Below are 18,986 nucleotides of genomic sequence, written 5' to 3'. Positions count from 1 at the left end.
TACGACTTGGTGTTATAATCCCACTATTTTATAACAGTTTAATTGCCCAATAAGACATTTCCCACGCCTTATGCATGACAGGGGGAGCAGTCAAGAATATGAATAGAGGAAAACAGGTCCTAGGTTTCACTGGGTTCTTCAAGTAGGCATCCTCTTTGTTTGGGGGATCTATGATTATAGAAATACATAGCATATTTATACTTACCTTTCCTCATGGGACATCTCATGAGTTGTGTGTCAGATCCCACTTTCATTCCATATATTATGCTGGGTGAAAGATGCCTTTTATTGAGGTGCTGCTGATACTGCCCTTTGTATGGTTCCCAACAATGTGAGACATTGTCAGTTGTGCACCTCAGCCTCATTGGGTGTTTCGGCCATGGCCTTTATCACAAGACATACTCAGCCAAGGGCGGCCCACCGCAGGTTGATCAGACCTGGGTGTGTGTCACATTGTTACATGATCATCTGGCAGCCCATGCTGTTTCCATCCGCCTCAACCACAGCCAATGGCTTCTTCTTTCCGCACCACTGGCCAGTTCTTGATTATCCTCCTCTGGTCTTGTCCTCTTAACCCCACTTCCTGTGTCAATTAGCTCATCCAGATAAGTGGCTGCAGCCTAAACAACATTTGCTTTACTGGTAGCTCGGTGGCATCACACCTCAATGCAACCACACGTGCCAACCCGTTGGGTAAGGCGGTTTTAGCTCCACTGGCACCATTAGTGCATGCTCAGTGCCCCTGGTTTCGTATGGCATAACATTACAACACATTACCAACATCAATGCAACCATATGCACCAACCCGTTGGCTTAGGCTGTTCTAGTCCCACTAGCACAGTTAATGCATGCTCAATGCCCCTGGTCCCGTATGGCATAACATTACAACCCAATACCAAAACCTCAAAGAAACCATACACGCCACCCCGTTGGCTAAGGCTGTTCTAGACCCACTGGCACTGTTAATGCATGCTCAGTGCCTTTTTAGAGAGTTAGCCTGGGTGTTTTGAGGGATGGCATTTGCTACCACTCTCTTGGTTTCTACTTATGCAGTCAAGCACTTTAGTACTTGGTTGTGGCGCAATGTGTTTCTCCCCTGTGTCAAACTCTTCTTACAACCCACAAGAATATGTTTAAGGATTGCTGGAGCTGTACTTAGGTGGCAGGCTGGATCCTGTACACACCAAACATGCAGATTTGTTGGTGAGGGCAGCACATTATATGTAGCTCTTATGATAAAACTAAGTTTGTTTCAATACTCCACAGCTCACTCCAAGTGATTTTGCGCCGTTCAATACCTATCCCAACTCATTCAACGGCTGGGCTTGAGAGATCGCTCTGTCGCATCTACTTGGTTCCTCTTGACGCGAACCTCCTCCACCAGCAGGTGATGCTGTTGCTTTAGGGTCGCTTTTTGCCATGTGGGTGTGTTTGTTCCCAAACCAATCCCCTTCTACCATATTGAACTTGTCCCAAGATGTCCCAATGTCTAAATGGTTACTTTCGCGTCTCTTACACAGGGGTCACTTGATTATTCAAACGTCATCTCCAGCCTAGTTTGGTTCATGTATATTTCTCCACAAGGTTTGAAATAGGAAGAGAGAGAGCCCCATTCCCATAAAGCCTTTGCTACTAAGGCATCTTGGTACCCCAAGCCATTTCCTCACTTGTGTACTCACCAATAACCAGGTTCTTGGTCTGAGACACTGTGAGCTCATACATTGAAATTGGCCACATCAGGCATGGCAACAGGCCAAACTGGAAGCACCAGAGTTTCAACTGCCCAGGAAGAGCTGTATTATTGGGTGCACTTACTGTCTCTTGCCTGAGTTGTTCCACCTGTTCGGCGTCTTTAAGGTCTGCGGTGTACCACCGTCCAAGGCTTTTGATGGGCTTGTCCTTGACCGTTGGTATGGGCTCGCCCTTTATACAGATTTGGTTGTTGTGATGGTTGTTATGTCATACATGTATGCCCTGATTGAAGGTAGGTGCAACCCATTTTTCAAACGTTCTCCTTCAACCACCCAACATGATGCCCGGTTTATTATTTTCATTGCCATTATGCCAACCTCCAGCTGTTGCCACGTGGTGGTACTATCCTGTGTGGTAATACAGAATTGGAGATCCTGAAAATATGCCTTCATCAGCTTTGTTACCTGCTCTGGAATGTGGAAGAAGTCAAAGGCTGTCCACAGCAGCGTATGTGGCACTGTTCCAAAGGCTTTGGCAAGATCCAGAAAAACCACATGCAGGCATCTCCTTTTTGCCATTTGCAACTGGTGCCTGTTGTTGTTAGCATGTTCCAACATCAGGAGAAACCCACTATGCCTGCCTTCTGCACTGAACTGTTGATGACCTTAGTACTCTTCAGAAATGCTGAAGCTGAAGCTGATCTTGTCCGTTTTACTGCACTCTCAATTTGGCTTCATTTGGGGGGCCTTGTGTCCATCTGGAGTTCTGGTAGCTGAATTGGTGGCATTTCCTCTAGAATGGAGATTGGCTCATGCCTCTGTTGGAATATTTTTTCGGTTGGTGTTCCTCAAGATCTGTTAAAGGTACTTTTAGGGTCCCAGTTTTCTCCTTGCCAAAGATGCTACTTACAAACTTGTATGGATCTTTGTAGAAAGCGGTGCTGGTTCGCTCCTTTTTCTTATGTTGCTTTCTCAAGCTCTCTGCTCTTCGCAGCGAGGCCAGGCGACTTTTAATATCGCCTTGTACTGCCTCTTAGTCTCTTCCTTTCCTCTTCTGTGGCCTTCGTCCACTGTTTCCTCTGGCTTCTTCTTTCTCTCACAAGTCTGTCAATCTCTTTTGTCACCTGGACTTAGGACGGCCTGTCGTCTCCTTCTGTGACCTTGGGTTCTTGCTTGGGTTTGGGTTCTTGCTCCAAATCTCTCCACCCCACAGGTGTAGATGATCTCCCCCATCTTCTCCAGTTTTCTTTCGTCGTCTACCTTTTCACCTGCTAAAAGCTCAACGAGATCTGAGTCAATGGTCTCCCACTCTTTGTTGCATCATTTAGGCCAATGTATCTGAGGTCTTCTTCCATACATTTTCATTCCTACTGCTCGCTGCAGCTGGGTAGTCTCCGGGTTACTGAGTGCTTTTAAGTTTGTGCCTGGTTGGGCTTCGTCTGGGGTTCTGATACCCTGTGCGCTGTGGTCCTTGTCCCGCCACTGAGCTTCACCCGACTAATTTCCCCTACCTCTTGTGAAGTGCTGGTCAATGCGAGGCCCCTCAATAAGCTCTCTCAGGCATTTCTTCCTGCCCTGATGGATTTTAAGACCTTTCTCTGATGTCACCGTACCTTTCTCCAACCGCAAATGTGTCTCTGTAGTTTCTGTCCTGGTTGTTCAGATTCACTTAATAGGACTAGAATTTCAGCACAGTTGAATTGCCCAATAGGACATTTCCCAAACCTTATGCATGATAGGGGGAGCAGTCAAGAAATTGCATAGAGGAAAAAAGGTCAGAGGTTTCACTGGGTTTGTCGGGTTGGTATCCTCTGTGTTTGGGGGATTTATGATTATAGAAAAACATAGCATATTTATACTTAACTTTCCTTGCTATTAGGAAAGAGACATCTCTGACAATATTATTCTTTTTAATTTAAAGAAATGCATCTGAAGCATTTTATATCCACATGTTAATCTATTGTGGCCTTTAGTTTATCCGAAACTTCTACCAAATAGAATTATTCATAATTTGGATATTCATTACTTTCTGAATTTTCTCTGGGCCTTTGAGCATGTCTTTTTAAACACAGGTCATGAAAAATGCTGTTTTTACATGTCTAAGTTGATATTGTGCTTCAGTAGATTGAACGCTATGAGCAGCACTGTCTTTTAAATTACAGTAATTTGCCCTGAGCGAAATCAAGATGGCTTTAATATCTCGATTGTTTTTTAAGCAGCAGCGAGTTTAAATGAAGAGGAGGAAATGGAGACTTGTACTTACATCTGCTTCTCGCATTTTTCTCGCTGAGAAGACTCCAGTGATCGCACATGTATCTCCTTGAGAGTTTCCAATGAAAAAGTTGCTTCAATTTGGACTCAGAATGTCCATCATTGCTCTGGGATTTTAATATAAACTTCAATTAAACTTAAAAAAAAATTTCATCCAGTGCTACCAAGACCAAATTATCTGAGCTATGTGCAACTATTAGTAAGTCAACCATTTTTTGTGTGTTTGTGTGTGTCTATGGAACTGAGAACTCTAACTCATGTCTCTTGAGCTACCAAGGAGCAACCTCTAAGCAATAATATTTTCCTTTGGGTTATTTTTAAATGAATACTGACGGGACCCTAAAAATCAATTTGTTAGGTGTCTAGCTGCCGGCTATGGAGCTGTGTGTCAGTGCGTTGAAGTAGTTCTTGCTGGCAAACAGTTCTCAAAAGTAGCTTGCGTTTCCTATTGCTATTTTAGTACAGACAATGTGGTTTCCATGGACACTTGCGTGGTGTCCATGCCAACGGCAGGTTTGGAGCGGTGTAACGGTGTAAGCGTGTGTGCCCGGAAGGGACTTTCAGTGGAGTGTTTTCTGGGGACAATGCCAACCATTCTTTACCTCTACCAAATGTACCCACCTGTGCCCTTCCCTCTAAATCGCCATGGCAACGATTAGAGTAGGGCAATCGCTCAGACTCAATCCAGTCACCCATGTGCAGAAAGGATTATGGGTAGTGTAGACCGGTAGGGAAGCAGTATTAAGTGGCAGGATAGGTATTATTTAGTGGTTACAAGATGATGCGGGGGTAAGAGTGTGTTTTCTTTGTGTTTATCCATTGATCTCCATGTTGATTGGAGCCCCCGTGGTCTTTATATCCCCCATGATACAATGGGGCTGTGATCTCACATACTTTACACTGGCTCCTAACACTATGCCTCTGTCGAGTCTAATCAGGACAAGATAAGTGTGTATGTGTGTTTTATGCGCGAGTGTGTGTGCACGTGTATGTCGAATCAGAGGAGAGTTATGTAATCATATTTCATTAAGGATTAATTACAAATGCTGCTAAGTGAGAGGGCGACAACTTAAAGGGACAGTTTATCAATTATTCCTACACCCACCCTCATGTCATTTCAAACCTGTAAGACTTTCTTATTTCTGCAGAACAGAAAAAAATATATTTTGAACAACGTTAGAAAAACCATACAAAATTGCCCCCCATTGACTTCCATTGTTGACACCAAGACACTAAGACATTTCTCAGAATATCTTCTTTTGTGTTTCACTGAAGAAAAAGCGATTGATAGATTGTGGACGACATGAGGGTGAATAGGAAACAATCTACAAAGCTACGTTTACATGAACACATCAGACAGAATTTGATCAGATTGTGCATTCTGAATGAATTGTTTACATGAAAGGTGATCTGATTGATGTGTGTGTTTATATGACAAGCTTCAAATCCAATTTGACAAAATTACATATGCACACTGCACCTAAATACCCACTAAAACGTGTTTTAAAGCACATGTTGTGTATCATTTATTAACAAACGGCACAAAAAAACAGTTACAGTTTATAAAGGCAGAGTAATGTCTCGTGCATGTAAGCACAATAAATAATGTCTTCATATCAATGAAGCAAGGTCGTTTTACACAGTGATTTATTATGGTAAAACCAGTAAATCCTTCCAAAGCACATGTAAGTAAACTAGAAATAAAATAAATGTTCGGTACTACGAATACAAATTTTATTTTATGATTAGATATTTTAGTATGTTTATACATCTGCAAATGTATTATGTTTTACAAATAAACCGCGAAATTTTGGTTAAAGGGGAACTCCAGGGAAATTTTAAATGCATAAAAATATTAATATTTTCCTTTAGAGATGACAAGCATATGGGGATTTTTACCAGTTTGTTATGGCTTTTCGTTTCTTTCACTTTTAAAAAAACAGCATATGCTGGGTAAAGTATGTTTGGTAACACTTTATAATAACTGCACGCTATGAATCATTAGTTAAGCATCAGTACATAGTTAATTAATCATTTATGAAGCATTGGCCCCACATTAATAGACATTAGTAAGCAGTTTATAAATACAGCTATAAATGCTTTGTTCTTGATTTATAAGCATGTATATAATATGCTTAATAATCAAATTTTCATACTTTATTAAGGATGAATTCATCATTTCTAAATTAAGGATTACATTACTTACAAACCAGTTAGTTAGGAGTTGTCAGTGGTCCATGAGATCATTTAGAAAGTGTAAGTAAATGATTAATAAACTCTTTTAATGCACATTTATACATCTTATTATTCTGACATAACAGTTACTTAATTTGTTAATAAATGCTCTTCTAACACACATTCCTGCTGTAATTCATGATTACTTAAGGTAGTTATAAAACATTTACTAGTTGTTAGTTAACTTTTTGTGTGAGCTCATCTAAAGTGAGGACTATGTACGCCTTTTAAAGCATTTAAAAATGAGAGTTGCATATCACTTCACAGTTATATTTTTTCTGGAGGTGTGCAGGAATTAAACTTTTTTCAGAAGTTTATTTTTCATTTTATATCAATTCATTTAATGTTAATTTATATATTCGGTTGTACAATTTTAATTTTGCAGAGTTTTTTTTTTTTTTTCATTAATATGTACAGTTGTACCGTTTAATTTCTTTTGCATCTTGAAATAAATATTTCTATGTTCTGTATCCCTCTGTGTTATGTTTTCCTATTTCTGTTTAGAAGATAACTGAGCCTTTAACTCTCATTTGTAAACGCTTTACAAGGCATACATAGTCCTCACTTTAGATGAGCTCACAAAAATAGTTAACTGACAACTAGTAAATGTTTTATAACTACCTTAATTAATCATGAATTACAGCAGGAATGTGTGTTAGAAGAGCATTTATTAACAAATTAAGTAACTGTTATGTCAGAATAATAAGATGTATAAATGTGCATTAAAAGAGTTTATTAATCATTTACTTACACTTTCTAAATGATCTCATGAACCACTGACAACTCCTAACTAACTGATTTGTAAGTAATGTAATCCTTAATTTAGAAATGATGAATTCATCCTTAATAAAGTATGAAAATTTGATTATTAAGCATATTATATACATGCTCATAAATCAAGAACAAAGCATTTATAGCTGTATTTATAAACTGCTTACTAATGTCTATAAATGTGGGGCCAATGCTTCATAAATGATTAATTAACTATGTACTGATGCTTAACTAATGATTCATAGCGTGCAGTTATTATAAAGTGTTACCGTATGTTTTGATGCTGGTTGAAGCTGGTCATGCGCCGGTTCCTCACCAGCTCAGGACCAGCACATGACCATCTTAAACCATTACAAACCAGCAAACCAGCATCAAGACATACCTAACCCGCCATATGCTGTTTTTCTCAACAGGGTAGCAACAGCTGCTCGTTCCGTGTGTCATACGCCATTACGTCTGCTGGACCCAAAACTTCCTACTTCGGTTTTCAATCTGATCAAGTGTTTACATGTCCTATCAAGCGAATTACAAACGTCATACACCACCCCTTACAATCAGACTGAAATATCAATTGGTTTGGGCATTTGTAATCTGATTGACAGGTTTAAATGGAGCATTTTCATGCAGATTGGATTTTTAATCGGATTTCATTGGTCAATGTAAACGTACACAATTACAGATATTCTTATTTTTGGGTCAATATAAATGTTTGAAGACTTTCCAGTGAGATAATGTATTTTTGACCCCTTAACTTACAGAAATCTTTTTGCATTTTTTTTATATATACAAATTTTTCTAGATTTATTTGTCCAGCCATTTTCTTCTTGCTAGATGAACAGACCTACGGACACATTAAGAGTGATAGTTTACCCAATTGATTTATTTATTCACCCTCTTGTCATTTCAAACCTGTATGAGTTTCTTTCTTCTGCAGAACACAAAAGAACCAAATATTGACGGCACCCATTTACTGACATTGTGTGCATACAATAGAAGTGAATAGATACCGAAAAAACTTTCTTCAAAATATCTACTTTTGCGTTTTGAGGAAGAAAAAAATTCATACAGGTTTGAGATGACAAGAGGGTTAAAAATGATGACTTTTGGGGTAAACTATCATTTTAAGCATTACAGTATGAGTGTCTGTGCAATATTGTGAATATAGTCACAGCTGAAGAGTAGCAAACGGTACGGCCCGAAGTCTAAGCCAGGACATACCGCAAATATAGCACAGCTGTTGACCAATCAGCGCCAAGAACCGCAGCTATGCATTTTATAAATGCCAGTAACACACTATCTTTTTTACATTCCACCCCAGTAGTTCTTTCTCTCAGAGGCCCGTTTTATTTCGCTGTTTATTTCTCAAGGACATCTGAACAGGAATAATGCACAGCATGAAAATCTCTGTTATCGCTGAAAATAGAGTCAGATCTTCTGAATGCTCTACTAAAGTGGATCGTATCCAGCGCAGTGTGCTGCAGCGTTCGCAATGAATACATTGTCGTGTCCTCCCGAGCATCAAATCTGCCCTAGTTTCACCAGCGAACCGTGCTCTCGGGCTAATGCTAGGTCATTGCTGGTAGCTTTCACAGGTTAGAGATCGGGAAGGGCTTATCTTGTAGTTTATGCTGCAGCTTAGTAAGGCACGGTGTTAGGTGTGTGTGTTACAGCAGTGTGTGCACATCTCGGAGGTTGGTGGAGCCGATGGGCATTTAAGGTGCGTGCTTTTGATTAGCTTTGCCCTGGGTTTGGGTTTATCTGTAATGGAAAAGTAGTGTTACAGTAGTCAGGGGGGCACATGAATTATTTACCCCGCACTGCGTGCCGGCTGCAAAGAGTTATGCAATACGGACTATGACAGAGAGAAATGAAGAATGCGTACATCCTAGAGAAAGTGGGTCTCATATCTGAATAATTATGCAACCTAAATAAGATCCCAAAAAGTATTTGGACACTTAAAGGGATTATTCACCCAAAAGTGAAAATACTGTCATCATTTTATCACCCTCTTGTCATTTCAAACCTGTATGACTTTCTTCTGCAGAACACAAAAGAAGATATTTTGAAAAATGTTGGTAACCAACCAACATCATTACCCATTAACTCGCATTGGTTTTGTGTCCACAAAATAGAAGTTTGGTTACAAACATTCTTCAAAATATCTTCTTTTGTGTTCTGCAGTAGAAAGTTTTTCGAATCTTGGTAAGCAACCAACAGCAGTACCCCTTCACTATTCTATGGACACAAAACCAATGCACCTCAATGGGTACCGCCGTTGTTCGATTACTAACATTCTTCAAAATATCTCCTATTGCGTGCCATTAGGGTGAGTATGTGATGACTTTTAATACCTTGTTCCGTTGTTGTTATTCCCCCCTCACGTTGTTCCACGCCTGTGAAACAGAAGAAAATAATTTTAAAGAATGTTGATGCTGCTCTTTTTCTGCACAATGAAAATGAATGGTGACTGAAACTGTCCTTTTTTGTACAATGTGAAAAAATGTGTTTAGAGCAGCATATGGATGAGTAGGGTTCACAAAAAGTCACAGTTATTGAAACGTATCCATTGAATATCAAGATCAAAAATCAGAACTTCCCTTAGAATACAGTATAAAGTCAGTTTGCCTTTGCCATTCACACAGGTGCCTTTGAAGAGTGATGCTGCATTCAACTCAGAAAATCAAAAATCTACTTCAAGTAGTTGAGAAAAGTTAAATAAGACTCCACTTCAGGTTGGACCGCCAGCTCGGAAACTGGTTATCTAACGCACAGCCATTCATACGTTTTTAGGTGTGACTCAAATGTCCAAATGCTTTTTGGGGGTACTGTACGTGTGTGTTTGTGGGAGACGTCGAATGTGCGTCCTTAGGTGTGTTTGTTGCCATGTGTATGTGTCTGTGTGGGTGCGTATGTGTGAGTTGTGAACCTCAGAGGGAGCGAGTGCTATCACACCTCTCCTACTCGCAGTCTGTCAATATATCGGACTCAAACTCTGTGAACTCATCTCACACAGAAAACTACTCTACGCTTGTGTGTGTGTGCACGATAACACAGAAAAAGAGCATGGAGGGATTTAAAAGAGGAGAGATTCTAGGGTTTTTCTCCCCCATTCCCTGCTGTGTCTAACTAGTTTCCCCACCGTTCCGGCCCGAGCTCTTTTTATTTCTCCCCACTGCGGCATCACGCCATTCCTCTGTCACACTCATCCCTTGCTACTGAGCCAACTCCATCTCTCGCTCTTCATCTCTCTCCGTCACAGTCTCTCTCCTTTTTAGATATAGAGGCGGCAGCATCTTTATATTGAGGGTGTTTGTCACTGCTAATGGTTCGAAGACCAGTGACATGATGCTCAGTTACGGTTATGTAGTACCTTTTGAGCTCTGTAACGTCTAAAGGAAAAATGAGTTTGTCTGTGTTGTAATTGTAGAAAGTATATTGCCACTTTTACTTTATTGAGTAATAGTTTTGTTTTATTTGAGAGTGTGGGCTGAGCGTGTGTAATTTTTTTTTTACAAATTTAAATCAAACTTTCATTTTATGTCAATTTTGACATGGAACTAATACCAAAACATACAAAAATTACAGAAAATGCATAAAACTCAAAAGCTACTTTTTTGTTATACCCTGCCTGTGAAAACCAGGTTAAAGGGATAATTCACCCAAAAATGAAAATTCTGTCATAAATTATTCACCCTCTAAAAATTGTACGGTTTAACACAAAGAAAGATATTTGGAGGAATGTAAGCAACTGTTAGCAAAAAAGGAGAAAAAAAAATCTGTTGAACACAAAAGATATATTGAGGAATTTAGGAAAGCACGTTTTTACTTTAGCAAGCAGTTCTTGGGCACCATTGACTACTATTCAAATTTTCCTAAACTCTTACCATCTTACTATAGATCATTCATTTCACTATGACTTTAATATTTGACATTGCCTTGTTCAGACAATATTAAGTCTTTCAGATTAGATTTTCAAAGAATGTACTTAACATTTCACAGTAAATCATAAAAGAAGACCTTAGCTGAGTTTTCATGCGTTCTTTATATTCGTGTTGCTGTTTTGCTATTAGAAATAAAGCAAAAAAGAAAATACACTCTTAAAACAAAATGTTGCTTTAAAAGGTTCTTCGATGCCATAGAAGAACCTTTTGGTGCCAAAAATAACCTTTAACATCTGAAATACCCTTCAGATTCACAAATGTTTTTTGTGGCAAAAAAGGTTCTTTAGATTATGAAAAGTGAGAAACAGATGGTTCTTTAAACAACCTTTGGCTGAATGGTTCTTTGTGGAACCAAAAATGGTTCTTCTATGGCAGTGGTTCCCAAATGGGGGTACTGCAGGGGTACTGCAGGGGGTAAGTTTGAGAAACTGAAATTTAGAAATAAATAATGAAAATCAATCAGTCAATAAATTATGATAACAGTATTGTTATATGAAATGAGGACTACACAAATATGCATAAAAAATAATTCATACATTTAAAATGCATTTCAATTTATAAGAGTTATTTTTTGAGACCCGGACCCGGAATCAGGAGCAGTGTCTGGGTGCGAAATAATGCAAGTTAGGAGAGGTTGCGGTTAAATGTTAAAAAAATGTTGATTTTCCTGAACTGAAAATCACTGATTTACCTTTAACTGTTATGCCTAATTCTTAAGAGATTTACATAGTTGCGTAAAGCTACATACAGAAATGTTTAGAAGCAATAAACCTGCTTGGGGGCATCAGATATAATAACTGTCTGACTCTCATTTCATTGTATTTTAATGCAAAATGTTGCGGCCTGGTCAAGGGCTACTTGGCTTGAAGAAATCATAAAAAGGGTACTTAAGCAAAAAAGGTTTGAGAACCACTGTTCTATGGCATCGCTGTGAAGAACCTTTAATGCACCTTTATTTTTAAGAGTGTAGTGACACTTCCTGGAGGATGATGTTATTAGAAACTGACTTTTTTAAAAGGTAAAAGGGTTTTTATTATTTAAAGAAGTTACATGGAAAATAATTTCCATTAAAATAAAATAATTCCTAAGAAATGTTTTGTTTGAAACCCTGTGATTAGTGAAATAAAAAAAATATGTCTTAACCCTCATGGAAACCTGAAACACCTAGAACATTTCTTGATAACTTGTCAGTTATTCATGTTACAAGCACCCTGTGACATGGGAGCATCTGCTCGAAGCAAAAATACCCAATAAATTAAACCATAAATTAACAAAAAAATGTGCTGCACAACAGAAATGACCCACTCCATTTCTCACTCCTTAGATTAGCTTTGTAATTGTTCTCCCAGACAGCAAGCAACTTGTTTGGTGACTCATCCTCTCTCTCTTTTCCTCTGGTTTTCTCCCGTTCTCAGCACGTCTGAGATGCAAGCTGTGTTTAAAACATGTTACGATGGATACAGTCTTGACAAGCTTGTTAAAAACCCTCACATTCTCCCCAAAAACTTGAAACAAGCAAAAAACAAAGCAAACAAGTGGCACTGCGAGCATCCGTCAGTACAAGAGTGTTGTTTTCTCTTACAACCTTAACGGATGAAAGTGTGGCATGGGTCAGCAGCGTGATGTGTATATTCCGGAAGCGTAATTCATTAATTTGCTGTTTGCTACCCGTCACTCACCCGGAATAATCCGTCAGGAGGGGCCAGCGCGCTTTTCTCCGCCGAGTGAAAATTGGATTTTGGATGAGCGATCGCGCGGCTTAAACTTCCACCAGCTCGCTGTCTATTAAGCGCACCCCCACCGCATCACACGCTCGCGACTCGTGACCAATCTTGTGCCACACACGCAAATATACAAATATACATACTGGAGTATTAAGACTTATTTAAAGCCAAATACAAACGCACGCATGCACACACGGTGACGCCATGCATGTTGTATAACCTTGAGCGACATGCTCGAGAAAAGCCAACTGAACAAACACAGTCAGCATTACTCACCAGAGAGAGAGAAACACACACCTCTGACTCAAAGGAAATGAGCTGGAATTTAGAGCATCATGCCCACATGGAGAGAGGAAACTGTGTGAGGGGGATGGGGGGGGTTGATGGATAGAGAAAAAGAGTCAAGAGGAGAGAAAGAACTGAAACGAGAACACTAGGGAGACCAGGACAATTCTCGCTGAGATGTTGATGGCGAGATGCTAGAGTTTACTCATCCAATCATGAGTGCGTGGGCAGCGAGGGGACCGCGTGTGTGCCTCATCAGAAGTGCTTGATGGCACTTAGTAAAAATAACGCTGTGTGTGTGTGTGTGTTTCAGCTCCTCTGACTGAAGAGCCCCCCAGGATTCTGTTCCCTTCTGAAAACAAGCTTCTCACCATGGACGTTCAGCTCGGTAAGACCGGCTTCTGTTTGTTTGTGTGTGTCTTTTTCTGAATTCCATATTACCTGCTGTTTAAGAGAGCTGTGTGCGGTGTCTATACTGTGCGTATATTTTTCATGTGTATGGAATACCCCAGATGATACATGAAAGTATGAACAACTGGAGAAAGAATAACATTCCCGTTCATCCAAATGGTGATTTCTCAGCTGGTGTGGGAAATGTATTTGAAACGTGTCTGTTTCTGCTCTGGTATATTGTATTTTTTTATTTTTAGTTACGTAAGTCGCAAATCCTACATAAGAATCACTTTTAAGTCACAAAAAATCATCACTGATTGGCTGATGGAAGCACAAGAACACAGCTGCTTCCTCTTTTCCGCACAAACGAGGTTTATTATAGAATCCACCATTACAAAAATGAACCCTGTGGGCCTTGGGAACATTATTAAACATTTTTGATTACACAAAAAAGCTGCTGCATAACTAAATATGACCTGCAGTAATTTTTTCTGTACATCATATACAGTGCTGTCAAGCGATTCATCTCGATAAATTGAATCCAGAATAAAAGTTTGTGTTTACATAATATATGTCTTTGTACTGTGCATATTCATTTTGTATTTATACACACATACACATGCATACGTATATTTAATATATACATGTATGTGTATGTGTTTATAAATGTAAACACAAACTTTTATTCTGGATGCGATTCATGGCGATGAATCGTTTGACAGCCCTAAATCTGATCAAATGATGGAGATCATTGTTAGAACTGGGCCTGTATTGCAAATTGGAGTCAGCTCAAATTTTGAACCGAAACTCAGGCAGTGCATATAAATAAATGACACATCATTTTTCATTCTCAATTCACCAATTCCCCTCTCAACACAGTGACAATATCGTCGCAGCTTGAAACATTTATCATTTCATACCGCATACTCTTACTTTGAAAAGAAAATGGTATGCCGTATGTGGCATGTACTGTGCAGTAGACAGTGAGCATTCCAAACATATGTGTTTTCATGTATTTGCTTAAATGTGTTTTAAGTAATTCTGTTTACATGCAGGAGACATTTTGTGAATGCTTACACAAACACACACACACAAAAAGAAACACACAAGTTTCAACAAATTATTCTAATCTGTTATTGAAAAGACGTCAAACAGTTACTAAAAGAAAGTCATCAAGAATGCTTAAGCTCATGCCACACACTGTTATAGCTCGGCAACATTATTTCTGTGTGTGTGTGTGTGTGTGTGTGTGTGTATATCACCATACACACACCAACTGAGAGGAGTTCCCATGGATAGCTGCTCTAGTCAGCATTATGATGCTACGCTCTGAATAGAAGTCATTCAAATAAATGCAAATCCTCTATGCTAATTATCTGCTGTTCTCTCCAACAATAGTAGCTCCATATGGTGCAGGAAAATTCGCTAGGCCCTCTGTTGGAAGTCACTGTGTGAGTTAAACCAAGCACATGCAACATGCCTTTATATACACAGCGGTCAGAGACGCTCGTCTGCGCATGTGCGTCAGTCTATTAGCGTGTGCATTGAAGTGAACCGCGCGTGTGTATGCGGTGGATGGAGGCGCGTCTGTTTGTTTGGCCGAGAGTTTGGATGCAGGCATGTTGGAAACAAGAGCAGATTGGAGCATATTGTGACGACTCTGACCATGTTCTGCCTTCAGAATGAGCAGAAAAAGAGCAGGACACCGTTCATCGACTGGAGACACACACTGACCACATAATTAGTCATTTTGATGCTGAGATGCTGCGTGTGTGTCTGCATGTTTTTTGCGTGTGAGCTAATACAAACCAGTGAAGTTGTGCTTTCCTGCATTGGAAATTTAGGTATGCTGTTATTGAAATGTTTGGGGTTTTTTTTCAATTTCATTTCAATCTAGTCAGTGTAACAAAAAAGTGTAGCACAGGTTTTTGCAGCATGATGAGTAAATAAAATGAACGGAGCAATATGGTGGTCAGGTAGGATGCAAAGATTTTATTTTATGAATAAAAAGGCACTGTTCACAGTCAGCTCTAATTCATTTATTTAGTATAAATGTCCAATAGGGGTTACCAAGATAAATTGAAGTTGCATTTATTTTCATTTGCCAAAAAGTATCATTTGCACTGACGTGATTTATTCGGTGAGCGAGCGTGCAACCAAGAGAATGTGAAACAGCATGGTAATGTAAGTGTACATAAATTTAAACGCGTTTCTCAAAAGTACTTTAAATTTACTGTCAAGTATTTCTCAAAACAAACACATGACATAAAGTAGGAATCAATGAATTAAACAAAAAGAACAAATCAACTTGTTTTAACCCTACTATTATATGGTATTTTGTTTATGTGTTACTTACGCAATGATTTAATGGTTTAAATTGACCCCACAAATGTTTATGGTAACACATTTTTATATTTGTCATTATTAGCTTTTTTACTTGTACTTTACCTAGTTAACATTTTAAATCAATTATAATATTTATGTTATATGTATAATATTTTAAATGAAATATTAGGACAAAATCAAAAAAACTTTTTGATATGTGTTTATATTTATTTTATGCGTTTTATTTATGTGAATATTTTATTCATGCAAAAACCACAAGACGCTGTTGATTCTCGTAGATGCTTCAAAATCTTTATAACAAAATAAATAAAAAAACTGAAACCATTCAAGCTCTTGTTCCAGAATGTATGGGTAAAGAATATAACTATCTAGGGAAAAAATATTATTTTCATATTATTATCATATAAATACGTTTTCTTGAAAACTGTTAATTTGACCCTAAATATAACCGGAGGGTAAGGCAAAGTTAAATGAGCAGGGAATTAAGAAAGATAAACTGAAGATGAGAAGGAAAACGTATCCACATTTAAATGAACTATATGTACAAAAATGGTGTTCTTGTGTGCTACTAAGAGAGTCATTTCATTGTTCATCTAAATGTGAGATGTGCGGCGTAAAGGTGTGGGTTGTAGGTGACATTTAATGAAAGAAATTGAGCGACAGATGGAAATTAGCAACAGCGATTCCGAAGGAAAAAAATAGCATTAAAAAATGAAGGAGTGTGTGGGAAAGGGAGGTTGAATACTGAGCTGGTGGAGGAATTCTTTATGCTTTTAGGACTTTTCAGAGGGGAATCACTTCTGGCTGAAGACTTTCTGCAGAAATCTTATTGGACACGCGCCGATTCAGACACACACACACAAACTTACACACACAGTTTCATAAGTATAGCAGGTAAGAGGATATTGCTGGTCTAATACTAGTTATTTCCAGCATTTTGATGCTAATGTGTAATACTATGTGATATGTATGATGTATTTGGTCATTACTTTGCTATAAACATGTTTATTATGAGAGATGAGCTATCGAAATCATTTTTCATGCTCTCTGCTGTAGATGTGGAACAGATGATGTGAAAGGATTGGATGATGGCACGATGAGTGAAGGGTGGAGAGAGAGAGAGAGAGAGATAGATAGACTGTGCCATGTGTGAACCTTTCACTTCCAGACATTATTAATGACAACATGGACATAGCGCACACACCTGTGTGTACACACACACATACACTACTGAAATATCGTAGACAAACAAAGAAAAGAGGGGGAATGTAGAGAGATGAAATAAGAGATTTAAAAGGGAGGAGCTGACTCGCATTCAACATGAAAAGAAAATATTGTGACCTTTCTAGTCCTGTCTCTTTGTGTCTGTGCCATTTGAGATGAACTAATAGAATGGAACACATGCTGGACTGAGACAACATTTCTAAATCCAATCAAAACTGTATTGAGTACATGGATCTGAATGGATTTGATGAGAGTGAATTTGGAACAACATGAGGGAGAATAAATAATTTTCAGAATCTTCATTTTTGGGACAACTGTTTTTTTACTGAACCGAAAATAACAATTGAAATGTATTCACTGTATATCTTTGATTTTCTTCCTCCACAGGAAGAACACACAGATGGCACACACACAATCAAACGCACACACACATTAACGGAGAAGCACACACAAACAAATGCACACACATTAACAGAGAAGTGGGGAGGATTTCTGCGGAGGTATTCAGAGAACACTTCTTAATATTAATCACCCTTGCCCAAAATAATACCGTTGTTGCTAAGCAACCATCGGAGAGATGAGGGCATTTCTCTAAATAAACATTGCAATTTATTATTGGGTATGGGTAAGATTGGACACTGATATCCTTAAAGGAACAGAACGAAAACAGTTGGCATGTAAAAAAGCTGTGTTTCCATTGTTAGGATTTTGTGCTAAATAGCCTGGAACCATATATTTGCGGTTTACAAGCCCATTTTCAGCTATCAGGCCACGGCTGTGGATTAAATGATTAATTTTTTATGCCATTTCCTGTTCGTTCAAATCTAATCTTGTTTATTAAACTTTGCTATTTAATGCGCAGCAGGCAAATGAGAGATTGTAGCAGCCAATGAGAAGCAAGTTCTTAATTAGCCGATTCACATTTTTGATCAGTCCATCCAAGTCACATTCAAATGTGCAGTTCAATTTGAGGAAAAGAGCAGAAGAGGAATGACTAGACTTAATAAGAACAAACTGTCTTTTTCTTTATTCTAAAGTATTCACTCTAGAGTTCTTTGTCCTATATTCCGAGTCCACAAGGGCACGATCTAATCAAGCACATGTGCCTGTTAGAGTCATCATGACCTTTCATGCACTGGCGGTTTTTAACATGCCCTTTAAAGGAATGTTTCAGGTTCAGTACAAATTAAGCTCAATCGACAGCATTAATGGTTCAATGTTCATTACCACAGAAAATAGTTGATGCTCGTATACTTTCTTGATTGTGAATCGGCCTAACGATGAATAGCTGCTTGTGATAACTTGAGACATGCCCGCTAATATTTTGGCCATAGCAGAGTTATTATAGTTTTTAGTTAATTGTTTTGAATTGTCTTTTATTTTTATGTTTTTAGTTTTCATGCAAATTCTTGTTTGTTTGTTTTTTAACTGGGGAAAAATGAAGAGACCATTTCAAAATAAAAATACAGTTTTTCTACATTTGCTATTTATGGGTAGGGGTCAAAATAACAGAAAAGATGCTCTGTATTTGTGCTGACCTTACATACTGCAAAGAAAACAAGTTCATAGTCACTTTTAAGCAAGTATTTAGGAAAAGTTAGAGAAAGTTCGATTTTTATTAGATTTCATGTGTCTTGTCATGTTCTCAGTGTGTTTCACATTGGATGACTTTACTTCTGAGGTCTGGTTTTGTTGTATTTTAACAGACTGAAATTACTGAAATGGCCATAATACATCTAGAAGTGAAAATTTGGAATGGTCTCTTAATTTTTCCCCGGCTATATGTTTATTCTTATGTTTTGTTATATAAGTTTAATTGTTTAACTTTGTTGCAGTTTAGTTTTATTTCCAGTTAAATTCATAGTGACTCAATATTTTTAAATCAATACTAAGCACATACTTTTTTAGATTTTTCTTAACATAAATGTTCTTATAGTTATAATTTTAGTAAACTATAATAATTTGGGCAACATCCTCATCTTATCTAATTGAAGAATAACTGAGTTTGCTTCGAGAACAGTATAATGACAGAAATGGCAATTTAGAGACGTTTACTAATGCAAAATGACCCAGAAATGTAAGGGATGTTTGAGTCATTTCCAAGA

General features: G+C 38.3%; 1 protein-coding gene across 3 annotated transcripts in view; it reads left to right on the top strand.

Annotated features, from left to right (window-relative positions):
* il1rapl1a (interleukin 1 receptor accessory protein-like 1a) overlaps positions 1-18,986 on the top strand; it is a 72,334-nt gene that overhangs the window by 38,781 nt on the left and 14,567 nt on the right. For all 3 annotated transcript variants that reach the window (XM_056755564.1, XM_056755565.1, XM_056755566.1), the window contains exon 6: positions 13,232-13,306. In XM_056755564.1, the coding sequence (XP_056611542.1) occupies positions 13,232-13,306 (75 nt within the window). The remainder of the gene's footprint in view (positions 1-13,231; positions 13,307-18,986) is intronic.

Source organism: Triplophysa dalaica, chromosome 8 (genome assembly GCF_015846415.1).
Source record: "Triplophysa dalaica isolate WHDGS20190420 chromosome 8, ASM1584641v1, whole genome shotgun sequence".
Classification (NCBI taxonomy): domain Eukaryota; kingdom Metazoa; phylum Chordata; class Actinopteri; order Cypriniformes; family Nemacheilidae; genus Triplophysa; species Triplophysa dalaica.
The sequence above is the reverse complement of the archived record's forward strand: the minus strand, read 5'-3'. Positions and strand labels throughout refer to the sequence as shown.